The sequence below is a fragment of the Cebidichthys violaceus genome, unplaced genomic scaffold (assembly GCF_023349555.1).
Source record: "Cebidichthys violaceus isolate CVI_PGR_0920_01 unplaced genomic scaffold, fCebVio1.0.p SCAF_45, whole genome shotgun sequence".
Classification (NCBI taxonomy): Eukaryota; Metazoa; Chordata; class Actinopteri; order Perciformes; family Stichaeidae; genus Cebidichthys; species Cebidichthys violaceus.
Genome location: NW_027176650.1, coordinates 684,799 through 698,358, shown reverse-complemented (window position 1 = coordinate 698,358; position 13,560 = coordinate 684,799). Strand labels below are relative to the sequence as shown.

At 42.5% G+C, this 13,560-nt stretch overlaps 1 protein-coding gene across 3 annotated transcripts in view; it reads left to right on the top strand.

The window, feature by feature from the left end:
• stxbp4 (syntaxin binding protein 4) overlaps positions 1-12,243 on the top strand; it is a 33,888-nt gene extending 21,645 nt beyond the window's left edge. Inside the window, exons 20-22 of one of the 3 annotated variants that reach the window (XM_068729354.1) lie at positions 678-817; positions 10,852-10,909; positions 11,515-12,243. In XM_068729354.1, coding sequence (XP_068585455.1) covers positions 678-817; positions 10,852-10,909; positions 11,515-11,665 — 349 coding nt within the window. In that variant the 3' untranslated portion in view covers positions 11,666-12,243. Of the gene's footprint in view, positions 1-677; positions 851-977; positions 2,540-10,851; positions 10,910-11,514 lie in introns of those variants that run through there. The other 2 variants (XM_068729355.1, XM_068729357.1) reach the window with 2 other exon arrangements.
• Positions 12,244-13,560: the final 1,317 nt, after the last annotated feature.

Below are 13,560 nucleotides of genomic sequence, written 5' to 3'. Positions count from 1 at the left end.
TCATGGTAAAAACACTCTGATCTAATAAATAAATGAGTTTAAATGAGCTTTAGACCACCAAACAAAGGTTAGCTGTTAAACCCTTCATCGGTCCCCTGGTGTGTACTCATGTGCTACACCAGGTGTTGTAAACTTGGTGTATTTGTGTTTAATCCCTCAGAGAGTTTAACTGTGGAGATAGTCAGTTCAGGAGCTGTGAGAAGATGTTTGGTCACTTCAGCAGCTTTAGGAAGTGAGCAGCTGGAGGTGTGAGTTTAATCATCAGGATGTGACAAACCGACGTCAGCGAGCAGCTTCTGGGTCTCATCTAAACCACTAAACCGACCCGAGAGGACCTAGTGAACGGCGGTTCGGTCTCTGTGTTTGGACGCTAAGACGTCAATCAGCCGATCACGATGCTGACGAAGGCGCTGGAAGGCCTTTATTGTGAAACAGTAGTGTGCGATGCTAGTGAGCTAATGAGCGCTGTTGTTCAGGGATTCTGTAAAGTTTGAAGAACGTTTATACATTCTTCAGCACAGGACTGTGACTGTGAAGGTCTCAAGACCACATCCTTGAACATGGTCCTCGTGGAGGTCCTTCAACTCTCCCTTGGACCTCCACGAGGACTCGTTCTGTAGCTGTTTGCGTTCATGGCGGTCCGTCCCTGTTGACTCATCCTTCTCTTTGTTTTGCAGCTCCGGAGACGTTAAAGTCGGGTCGTCGTCACAAGGCCTCCCTCCCTCCCGCTACAAGAAGAGTCCCTGGACGGCGTCCACGCTCGTCCAGGAGGCCAAGGAACTCACGAGGACCGTCAGAGCCATCCTGGAGGTCGACTGTAAGTGATCTCTGCTCGCCTCCACGCATGCAGGTCTGCACCTCCTCCTCCTCCTCCATGTTTCTGCGCTGCCCTGCATGCGACTCCCCGCCGGACCGAGCTGAAACCAAAGTGATCCTGCCAACCTGCTGCCGTGCGTTAACTGTCCTCCCCGTTGCAGTTCTGACCTTCTAGAGGATCCAACCCTGAGACGTCTGCAGGACCTCAGCGGCCAACCATCAACCCAAACTCTCTCCTCCCTGACACCTCCTCGTCTCCTCAGTACCTGCTAGCAATGGACCCTTGTCTTAACGAAGCACAGTTATCACCGCACATTTTCTCAATAGTCAAAACCCACCAAGCAGACGTTTCATTCCGGTGTTTTAACCTGAATGATGTGCAAAAGAAATGTGGTGCAATCATTGTTCAAGTCAACAGTCAGTTCATCTGTGGACGTCTACAGGTTACCACACTGGAAGGAGACCGTTGTTAAGTTGACGGACTACATGAATGTTTCAAACTTTTTGCCCGTTGGTCACTTTATTTAAAAACCATCTCCAGAGAGTCCAAAGTAGAGGACGCTATCGTGGGCTGTTGTGGTTTGAGGACAGTCTTGGGACAGAAGTCGATGTTTTGAGTCCATCTTCTAAATAAACTGTGTGGACTTATTGTCCCACATGCAACAGAGCTAACGAGCTAGCTAGCTAACCGATAGAACCAGACGTGTAGATTAAATCTTCTGTGGTGTTAGCGCTGTGACCTGAGGTCTCATTTATGAAACACTAAATGTTTCTGATGTACAAATGTACGAGACGATTCTGATTTTCTCTCCAAGAACTTTTGATAAACTCGACAGCGAGGCTCCAGATTAACTCTTTTCTCCGCCGTCCTTTATTTATTGAAGCTTCTCACCAAAAACGACATATAACAAGATCAAATTCACATCATGATGAAGTCATAATTTGTCTTGCAGTTGTGACAAATTGTGAGCTTTACGTCTTCTTCACACCGACATGTTGTGATTGTTTGTGACGTTGCTGTGCCAACATACCGTACAACCATCACGCGGTACATACAAATCTGAAAAATGAGACTGATCAGCTGCTCAACCGTCATGAACCATCAGCTGGAAACGGTTTTTGATTGGCGGCCAATCAATCGGCGCATCTCTAATTGTCGGATGAGCTACTTAAGGCTAAAGGCGTTAGCATTCATCAGAAACACAGAGACGTGACGTCAGATTTGTGGGTAAAGTGAGCGATGGACGAAACTCCCAAACGTTGGTGTAGTCCTTTAGATTCACCCGACCTTCAACTAATACCTTCAGTCAGCAACATGAAACATCACAGCATCATGTGGTTGCTCTTTACTGTAGCTAAGGTACAGTTCATATATGAAACCTGAGTCACTAGTCTCTGTCGTTTGTCTATTAGCTTGGTGTTTGAGTGGCTGAATGCTTGTGTTTGTGTGTTAGATTAGCCAACAGAACAAAGACTGGTAGCATCATCAAGCAATGAGAGAAGAGAAGTCCTGAACAACTCACGGAAACAACAAAAAACACGAGGTCAGCAGGGATGAAGGCAGACGATAAATGAACCGCGGCGTTCATATTGGAATGCAGCCGTCGTGGTCTGACACCGGCGGTGATTAAAGGACAGCTCAAGCCTGATTGGACGCTTTAGACGCTTTCGTCATGTTTGGAGTTATTCGCTGTTTGTCCTTTATTCCTTTTTCTGAGTAAATATTCTGAAACAAACTTTTCATGAGTTCTTCTTTGGAAAGTGGAGCAGCAGTTTGAAGCTGAAACATTATTTCAGATTATTGAGTCCTAATAGATCATTCTGGTTGTGACTGAAATAAAAACAGTTTAGAGCTTAATTTAGTCCACAACTTCTTCTCCACACTGTTAACATCATTAAAGACATTCAGTGTACCTCCAGTGACTAGTGTAGCATAGCAATGATAATCAATGCTTGGTTAGCATTAGCAACATACTCTGTTAGCATTAGTTCCACCCCTTAACCTCTCTGGGTAACGGGTATCACTATTACACAATGTGTTACAGTCACAATGTTTTCAATGAACCTCCGGTTCTGAAGAGTGAAGCCAAAGCTTCATGTGTTAAAACTGCAGTCTCTCTAGTGTCCAGCAGGGGGCGACTCCACTGGTTGTATAGAAGTCTAGTCTAAAATGACTCTACTTCTCTCTTGATTTATTCCCTCAGTAAACATTGTAAACATGAGTTTATGGTCTCAATCTCTAGTTTACAGTCTTCTTCAATACAGCATGATGTTCATTTAGTACATTATGCTCCATTTAGAGTCAAACAGACCATAAAGCAGGGGATTATTTAGGGGCGGGGCTACACGCTGATTGACAGGTATACCAGAGGCGTATACGGTGTCTCTACGTCACTCCTCCTCAGTCCAGATGTGGTCACTTCCTCTTCACTGGTTGCGAATGGTGGCGGCCATATTCCAAGATGGCTAAGGCAAAACCGTCGAACTTGAGGCTTCATACCTGCAGTCCACAGACCGATGGGGGACGTCACGATGACTACGTCTTATATCCTTCTATGTTCAGGACACAGAACCTGAACTGATCAGGTTACCTGTACCTCTACAGCCCATCTGTGCTTCAATGCTATACAGGGCGGGTGTTGCCAAGAAAAGCATTGAGGTTCATGAGAGTAGAGTAGTTCTATACAGTCTCCCAAATACGTAGAGCCAGAGGTGAGGGCCTGGGAGATTAAAGCATTCCCCCCAAAAAACACTCTGAGCTGGTAGATAAATCGGGTTGGCCTTGGACTTTGAGGTTTTCCTCGGCAAATAAACAGAGCCGATAGGTATTTCAGAACCACAAGGAGTCTGGAGCCTCAGCAGCAAGTACACAGAGTCAGCACAGAGTTGGTTCATGAGGGCTGGGAGAGAGAGTGAGTTCACTGCAAATACAATCCTTCAAACCTCAGCAGCTCCTGAAGGAACAGAGTCACTGACAACTCTAATATTTCTATTCATTTGTTATGGGATTGTATATATATTTTAAACTCCTATGTTGTCTTCAGCAGACAGGATGTGGGTTGGTTTTCTGACACAGTCACCTATTACCACCCCCCCATCAGTGGGAGGACGTGGAGCAGTTACATAATTAACAGCCGTGATTCACAGACGGCGAGCGGAGACGTCGTCCATCGTTCTCAATGTCCCGTTAGAGCTAATGAAGAAGGGAGGAACAAAGCCGAGTCACTGAAAGTAGGTCAGTCTGATCCAGGTCTCACAGCATGTGTGTGTGTGTGTGTGTGTGTGTGTGTTTATTACAATCACCTATAAGTCGTTTTCATCACAGCCCTTGTTGCCTGGATACGTGCTCTGCCTTTAACCTGTCAAGCTTGTAACTGCAGAAACCTTTAGTGGCCTTCATTCACTGTCACCTACACACACACACACACACGTACACTCACACACACACACACACACACACACACACACACACACACACACACACACACACACACACACACACAGACTGAGCTCGTTCTCTCGGCGTTCAGACACCGTTACCATGACGACCGTGTCTCCTACTTTTTCCAAATATTATAATTTTCAGTTTGTGACGACTGCTCGTCTGATTTCAGGGTTTTTTTTAAACGTTTTACCACCTGATCAATGAATAGAACCCTCTGAAGTCAAAGCTTCTTTTTATGATATCGTTTAGAACCTTTAAAAGGTTCTAAAGTCTTTACTCGAGTAGAACCTGCTGATCGTGAGCTTTAAAGGTTCTTCAGTCTTTACTCGAGTAGAACCTGCTGATCGTGAGCTTTAAAGGTTCTTCAGTCTTTACTCGAGTAGAACCTGCTGATCGTGAACTTTAAAAGGTTCTAAAGTCTTTACTCGAGTAGAACCTGCTGATCGTGAACTTTAAAAGGTTCTAAAGTCTTTACTCGAGTAGAACCTGCTGATCGTGAGCTTTAAAAGGTTCTAAAGTCTTTACTCGAGTAGAACCTGCTGATCGTGAGCTTTAAAAGGTTCTAAAGTCTTTACTCGAGTAGAACCTGCTGATCGTGAGCTTTAAAGGTTCTTCAGTCTTTACTCAAGTAGAACCTGCTGATCGTGAGCTTTAAAGGTTCTTCAGTCTTTACTCGAGTAGAACCTGCTGATCGTGAGCTTTAAAGGTTCTTCAGTCTTTACTCGAGTAGAACCTGCTGATCGTGAGCTTTAAAGGTTCTTCAGTCTTTACTCGAGTAGAACCTGCTGATCGTGAGCTTTAAAGGTTCTTCAGTCTTTACTCGAGTAGAACCTGCTGATCGTGAACTTTAAAAGGTTCTAAAGTCTTTACTCGAGTAGAACCTGCTGATCGTGAGCTTTAAAAGGTTCTAAAGTCTTTACTCGAGTAGAACCTGCTGATCGTGAGCTTTAAAAGGTTCTAAAGTCCAGAGAACAGCTGATTGATATCAGGTGAGTCCAGAGAACAGCTGATGGAGCCACCTCGTTACTTAAAGCTTCAAGCTGCACAGAGAACTTCAAACCTAATATTCAATATTAGAGGATTTAAAAACTCTGACCGTCAAGTTATTATTGTAACCATGATGATGTGATTTTTTTTACCATAATCTAAAATGAGCTTTTAATTCTCATATATTTGAAGCACATTATTTACATTACAGTCATTTAGCAGATACTTTTATCCAAAGCGACTTACAATAAGTGTATTCAACATAGGTATTCAAGAGAACTACTAGTCACCAGAAGTTTTAAGTGCATCTCTTTTTTTAAACAAGCAGCTAAGAGCATAACTCAGAGCCAAAGTACAGAAACAAACTATGAATACAATAAGTGCTGAGTGGAAGGCTCAGGGTAGCACTTCATGAAGAGGTGAGTCTTCATCCTGATGAAAGATGGGCAGCGACTCTGCTGTCCTGACGTCAGTGGGAAGTTCATTCCACCACTGAGGAACCAGGACAGAGAACAGCCGTGACCGAGTCGATCGGCCGCCAGGACATCTGAGCGACGGGGCGACCGATCGCCCTGAGGCAGCAGAGCGAAGTGGTCGGGCGGGGGTGTAGGGCTTGACCGTGGCCTGGAGATAGGAAGGAGCTTTTCCTTTCACTGCCCTGTATTCTAGCACCAGAGTCTTAGACTGGATGAGCTCTTACAGGGAGCCAGTGTAGAGAACGGAGAAAGGAAGTTGTGTGGGAGAACTTGGGGCGATTGAACACCAGACGAGCTGCGGCTTTCTGGACAAGCTCCAGAGGTCTGATGGCCGACGCCGGGGCTCCGGTGAGTAGAGAGTGTCGGTAGTCCAGACGAGAGATGATGAGAGCCTGGATGAGAACCTGAACCGTCTCCTCAGTGAGGAAGAGGAGAGTCCTCCTGATGTTGTAGAGCAGGAATCTGCAGGAGCGTGTAACCGATGCAATGTTTTATTAAATCTTCTTCTATATATCCAGGTTCTATTTTCTATATTTTTCAATCAGTTTCGTGTCATTATGTAGAGATCGTAAAGCTCACTGAGGTTAGTTTGTGATATTGGGCTTTTCAAATAAAATGTAATGTTTTATTGTTAATTGTTTATTTTCCCACTTTTTGCAGTTTAAATGAACCATAAACCCACCATGATGTTTCCTTAACCCTTCACCAGACAATTTAAAGCTGATGTTGTTTGAGCACAAGGACTTGTTGTCCACAGAAGTCATATCCTGGTTTTCAGAAACCTTGAGTAGTCCGGTAGGAACCACCTGATTGGGTTTCTTGTCATTCTTTGTTCAACACAACATCGTGACCAAGAATTCAGACACACTGATGATCAGAACCTGAAGACTGTTAGAATGACGTCTACAGAGACGAGAACAACACACATGGCCAGAAACAGGACACTAAACGTGCTCACTGACCACGTTTATATGCACAAAATATTCCTTTTATTAACTTTCTCTCTGAAGTCCTGCTTTCAGAAAGTCTTATTCTTTTAGTTTGGTGAAGACGAAGAATGTGGATGAAGGAGTTCTGTTTCCGTGTCACCAGAAGGTCGTACTCAAACTTAAATAAAGAAGAAACGAGTCCATGTGAAGAGAGTCTTGTGCAACAGGAGGGGGCCAATCCCAGTTCAAATGAATGATTCATAATCTCAGCAACAGGTCCATTTAGTGCCGTTCTGGAGCTTTTGATTACAGCACATTATCTTCCTCAGCAGATGGGAGTTCAATCAGTTTAGTCTTTTAAAACGAGGGCCGTCAAATGAAGACCGTCAGAGTTCACAGACAGGTTTGTTTGTCATTGTTACCACAGCGAGTATCTTTCTGTTTCTGTTACCATGACAACTACAACAGAATTAATTAAAGGCGGTGATGCTGGACCCGAAACATTTGAATCATGAAGACGCAGATCTGCATCAAAACATAGGACAGATTTCTAGCAGCCTGGTGGTGTTTAATCTGAACGTTATTGATTCTTTGCTTCCTTTAGATTCTCTTCATTATTTTTACTGCTCTTCAGTTCTTCCACTAAACTACCTTCACACAACACTGAGCTGCATTCTCAAATGTGTTTCGAGGGAAACATATTTTCTCCAGGATAACGGTCGGGTTTTTAAACACGTTGTTAACGCTGTAGATTGAAACTAAATGAAACAGAAACGTAACAAAAGTTTGTTTGGTTTAGTGAAAATCATTGTTTTGCTTGAACTAAGTATATTTGTTATGTTATTGAGGATACCGACGCAGATTAAAAAAAGTCAATATTGACTTTTAGTTTCACACTGACAGTGGTCTCCTGGGTTCAAGTCCTGTGTTTGTTTCACTCAGTCATCAACGTGTCCTCAAACAACGTTTGTGTGATTTCTTACGACAACTTACTTCATTTTTTCTGCTTTTTCCTGCAAAAGTCAGCAACACGTTTCAATTTCTGCTTGTTACAAGAATACAGTCTTTGTTTAATTATAGTTGAACAGGAAACAACTCAGTTAAGTTTAAATAACTAAACTACTTCGTTAAGTTGAGACAACTAAACTACTTAGTTAGGTTGAGACAACTAAACTACTTTGTTAAGTTGAGACAACTAAACTACTTAGTTAGATTGAGACAACTAAACTACTTAGTTAAGTTGAGACAACTAAACTACTTAGTTAGGTTGAGACAACTAAACTACTTAGTTAAGTTGAGACAACTAAACTACTTAGTTAGGTTTATTATCAATTTAATGAAATGATGAAGCTAAATCAGGCTGGAAGACGGGAACGGAAATTCAAGCAGGGAGCCAGTGTGTGTGTGTGTGTGTGTGTGTGTGTGTGTGTATGTGTGTGTGTGTGTGTGTGTGTGTGTGTGTGTGTGTGTGCGTGCGTGCGTGCGTGCGTGCGTGCGTGTGTGTGTGTTTGTGATGTTAATGAGTGAGTCAGAGTGTGTATTTGTGCAGCAGAGTGTGTAATAATAGTGATAGTAATACAATCAGGACCACAGTGTAAACATGCTCCAGTACACATTAGTGCAGTAGCTTTATTTAACCAATAATACAACAATAAATACAAACAACATTTACAGACAACTCACACAAGTCACCTAACTAGAGGCAGAAGACTTCATGTGGGATTGAAATACTAGTTTATCTTGAATATCTAGTTTTAGTTTAGTTGTTTTAAGCTAGTTTTAATATCAGTGAATTGTTGGATTTTTCTGACCCCAGGACGCTTTATTTTTGTCACAGGAGGTAGAGATTCTTAATGTTAACATTTAAGTGTAAAGGGCTCTAAGTGGTCTAGAAAGGAGCTACATAAATAAATAGTCAATTTAGCGTTCACTCAGCCGGCTGATTTCTCAGTGATTCGGTTGATCACGTAATATTTTGCATGTTGGTTCTACAGAACGACAGCAGGTCACACAGAGCTGATGGTGATGTTGTCAGATCAGAGTGTCACGGAGCGACCACATGGTTTAATATGTAAGTGCTGCAGCACAAAGGAAGCATCTCCAGGGAAACGCACATTCCCACCCACAGACACTGAAGCGTCATCATTCCACTCTGTCCTCGTCCTCGTGTCTGCAGGATGCATCTAGAAGGACATTTGTTAAATTTACATGAGTACATTCATTGATCCAGAAGGATTCCATCTGATGGTTTCATCATCTCACCAACCGTTTGAGCTCTTCGAGAGCTCAGAAAGACTGTAGAGATTATAGCATTCATATTGTGTCCCAAAACTGTTCAAATGACTCAATAATCAAACTTGAAGAAGACAATCTACCGAACAAAAGAAACCACGAACATGTAGTCTCATGGGCTGCTCTCATCCAGCATTCGTAGCAAAACCTACGGAAAATAATATGAATCAAATTCAAAGACATCCCACGAAAGTTTTTGGTATGCAATCCCGAATTCAGCATCTTTTATTAACCCTTACAAAACCTAAGTAGTTTTGTTGTCTCAACCTAACTAAGTAGTTTTCTCTTTTCTCACTGTCATCAACATATCATACGGACCGTTGTATGAAGATAAGTTGAATCTCTATCAAGTCAGTCATCCTGTAGCTGTGGTACAAACCGTGTAGAGCTTCAGGTTTTCCAGGATCTTTACGAGTAAACTGGTCAACACTCTTTGACGGACATGTTTTCACCACCTGACACCTTCCTCTTGTCCCTCTTGTCCTCCTGTCAGTCGCTCAGACCGACAGGATGAAACCTGGTCCGTGAAATGAATCTTTCAGCTTCACAGTTTTGTCATTCACGGCCACACAAAGCAGCTTCCCGCCTCAGATCAGGTGTCTTTGTTCCAGCGGTGAGAACCACATTGTCGTCCCCGTGTACATACATGATTACTGTGACGAGGGTCAAGAGACGGCTCAGAGGACAGGGTCTAAAGGAGAGGGTCTACAGACCCTGATGATAGTATTCAGGTTGTAGGAGCAGTCTTTGGACATGACTACAGCTCATTAGGAATGTGTGTCTCTCACTTAGTTTTTTATTGCAGTGTTTGGCCTCTTTCCTGTTTATGACCAGCTCTGTGTGTTGAATACAAACCAACTAGCCAATAGTTTGTAAAGCTGGAGTAGAGATCATAGACTGTTTATAAGAAGTGGACGTAGTCGTCATGACGTCTCTCTTTGGTTTGTGGACGTTTGGAAGCCTCCAGTTGAGCGATTTCGCCGACACCATCTTGTTTTTTGCAACCAGTGAACAGGAAGTGACCATATCTGGACTGAGGAGGAGTGACGTAGAGACGCCGTATACGTCTCTGGTAGAGACCTGTCAATCAGCGTGTAGCCCCGCCCCTAAATCATCCCCTGCCTTATGGTGTGTTTGACTCTAAATGTTCCATAATGTACTAAATGAACATCATGCTGTATTGAAGAAGACTGTAAACTAGAGATTGAGACCATAAACTCATGTTTACAATGTTTACTGAGGGAATAAATCAAGAGAGAAGTAGAGTCATTTTAGACTAGACTTCTATACAACCAGAGGAGTCGCCCCCTGGTGGACACTAGAGAGAATGCAGCTGTTAAGATACTTCAGTATCTATGGTTACCACATTGGATCTTACTTGTTCCAAATGTAAAAACAACAGTTTTAGGTTTTAGAGGATGTTTCTTGTTTGTCGGAGATCCTTTGGTCAACATTTAGACGTGTCCAATACTTAAATCATGTTCAGTGTTCATACATATAACTCTGGATCTCACAGGTTAGCTGGATCCATGAAACATGTCATATCATCTGTCATGTGTCATGGAAGTGGGAGTCCGGTCATCGATACAGCCTTCAACACAATCCCTCTTTTCTCTGAACGTGTGAAGTGTTTGCCTTTATTTTACGGGCAGATGTCCGCGGGGCAGCGTTTGAAACTTTGCCCCCTTTTGTTCTCTGAAATGAGGTTAAGAGACTTTTCATCCAGCAGTAAGCAGAGAGACGGTGGAGAAAGCACAGTAAAGACTCTCATTGGTTCATATGTAATACTGGAGCTGAATGGAAACCTGATATTTGTGAGTGTTTGTTGATCTGATCTCCTGATTATGTCTGAATGTCGCGGAAAAGTGAAGCTGACAAACATGACGCTTTATTTTCCCTCCTGCAGGTCTTCCGTACGGCTGGGAGGAGGCGTACACTGCAGACGGAATGAAATACTTCATCAAGTAAGAGGAATCAGACATTTCATAACCCCAAAAACAAGTCCTATCTCTCCTCCTGAAGGGCATGTTTATGCTGCATTAAATACATGAACATGCAGTTCAGTTAAAAGCAAACACACAACATTGACAATTCTACAGAGTGTATTCATCGGAACCTGTTTCCAGACATGTGCACAATACCAACACATTGCTGAACACAAACCAAACGTTTTACAGGACGCCAAGTGTGGTGATTAATCTTTCCATCATATTAGTACTTTGTGCCACTTAAGTACAGATCATTCCAATCCTCCGCATACTTTACTCCAACCTTGATCATCTTCTGAACCTCGTTAGATGAAAACAGCTGCTGCTGGAAACGCTGTTGGTTGATGAGAGTTTGAGCTGAGAGACACTAAAATACTCACGTTCAATGTTGTGCATGAGATAAATACATAGGAGAGGAAGGTCGTGGAACTACAGGGTCCTTCTTCAGATGAACTCATGACAACATGAACAGTTCTGGAGAAGAAAGAGGAACACCTGATGAGGCCGTAAAGCTGTCTGTTTGGTGATCAGGAACATTCAGCGAGCGTCTTGTCATGTTTGGTTTTTTGACCCCGTTACAGTCACATGACCCAGACCACGTCATGGAGCCTCCCTGTGAGCAGCAGCAGCCCGGCTCCTCCTCATCCTCCTCATCCTCCGGAGATCTCGGAGATGAAGGCCGAGCGGAACGGAGAGACGACGGACCGAAGGTCCATTGAGACAGAGATGTGAACCCTGACTCTCACCTTTAATAGTTTAGTTTAAGCTCACCTGTAGTCACCTGCTTTGTCCAGCTTCACTCAAACCCACAGAACTTTATTTCAAAGGTGTAGTTCATCATTCTATGCAGTAAAAGTCCAGTGAAGATGCAGTACGACAGATAAACAGCGACGTGTTTTGGGTGTTACACATTGGGTATACAGCCAGCAGCTGGTTAGCTTAGCTTAGCATAAAGACTAGAAACCAGCACCTGTAAAACTCACTAGTTAACACGTTATCGTGGATTAACATGTTAAATAACGTGTTAGTCAGTGACAGTTAGAGATGGTAGATGGATATCGTTAAATTTGTTTCCAGTCTTTATGCTAAGCTAACCAGCTGCTAGACATCAGAGTGGTATCAGTCTTTGATCAGACTTTTCTATATAATTATAAAGGACATGCCAAATCTTTTAAAAACAACAGATGTGTCAGACTTAAAATGATGATATAATATATTGTGTCTTTGTTTTATTAGAGTAGATTTCAGGGGAAGTTTAGCGAGATAAAGTGGAGCAGTGGTTTCCATCGGTTCCAAGTATTTAATGTGGTTGTAGAGCTTCACTCTCTTTGGTGTAAACGTGACATTAAAGCTCTGCTGTAACTCATCAGTGACTCAGACTCCAGATGTTTCCCGCTGGATGGTTTCAGACCTCTGAATTGTTCAAAGACCACTAGCTCACAGACGTAATCAGCATTTACATTGAAACACTTCTGATGCACAAGTTTTATTTTATATTAATCTGTTTATTTAGTACGTTTCAGTTTAACGTCATAGGAGATGTTCTTCCGTTTTATAGTCCGTTGTTTCCTGTTTGTTCAGGGTTCCTACAGTTTGAAATGTTTGTTATTTTATAATAAAAATTGTTTAAGAAAAGTTTCCAGTGGACAAAATGTCCCCAGCAAGAGGACAGTGTTTGTCTTTGACACTTGAACTGGCGTTATAGTTAAGACTGTCAGTTAGTGAAGACTCATGTTAATATGAGAGCAACGAGAATTTAACCTTGTATCTTTAGATGACAGATGTAGAGCGTGGTTGAGTGGTTTTCATTCTAAGATGAAGCTTTATGCTTTTTACAGTAAGGACAGCTGTTGTGTTCAGTAAGGAGAAAAGTAGTAAACTTTATATTTTATAGGTTTAATGCAGGATGAAAACCATCACCGGAAAAAACAAACTGCACCTTTTAAAACAATTAAACTGCAGATGTAAACAGTACAGTGTTTAAGATTTTGATGAATGAATGTGAACTCCCATAGACGGTGATTCAAAACATTATTACAGTACAATATTCATATCTCAATAACTGTAACAGATATCAAAAATAAAAGTAATTCCCACCAACAAGACACAACTGCTTTACATGAGAAGAACGGCTTGTTGAAGATGATGAAGACTCAAACCCCTCGTCAGCACTGAGTCGTATCTGCAGGTGTCCTGCACTGTGTCCACAGATGCATGGGTCATTTTTGTAAGTTAGTCATGTATTCAGCGTTAAAAAACACCATAATCACATAAACACCATTTCATACAATACAAACCTGAAGGAGACGATGTCTTGAGGACACTCTGAACTCTTTGTCTCTCCTCCGTTCCCTTTACAACCAACAGTCGCAATGTTTCTGTTCCCAGCGACAGGAAGGCTTTCTCAGTGCGTGTAGCTATTCTGAGAAGGTCCACATTCCTGGTTCTGAATTGTTCTTCAGGGCCACAAAGAAGCCTGAAGTTTGCTGCCACAAGCTCGTCCAAACTAACAAGACGTGTTAAAAAGGATTGAGAGTAAAAGAGCAGCTTTCACATCTGACAGAGACGATAAGAAAAGCATGACGAAGGTTCTTTGTATTTTTATGATAGAACAAATAGAAGAAATG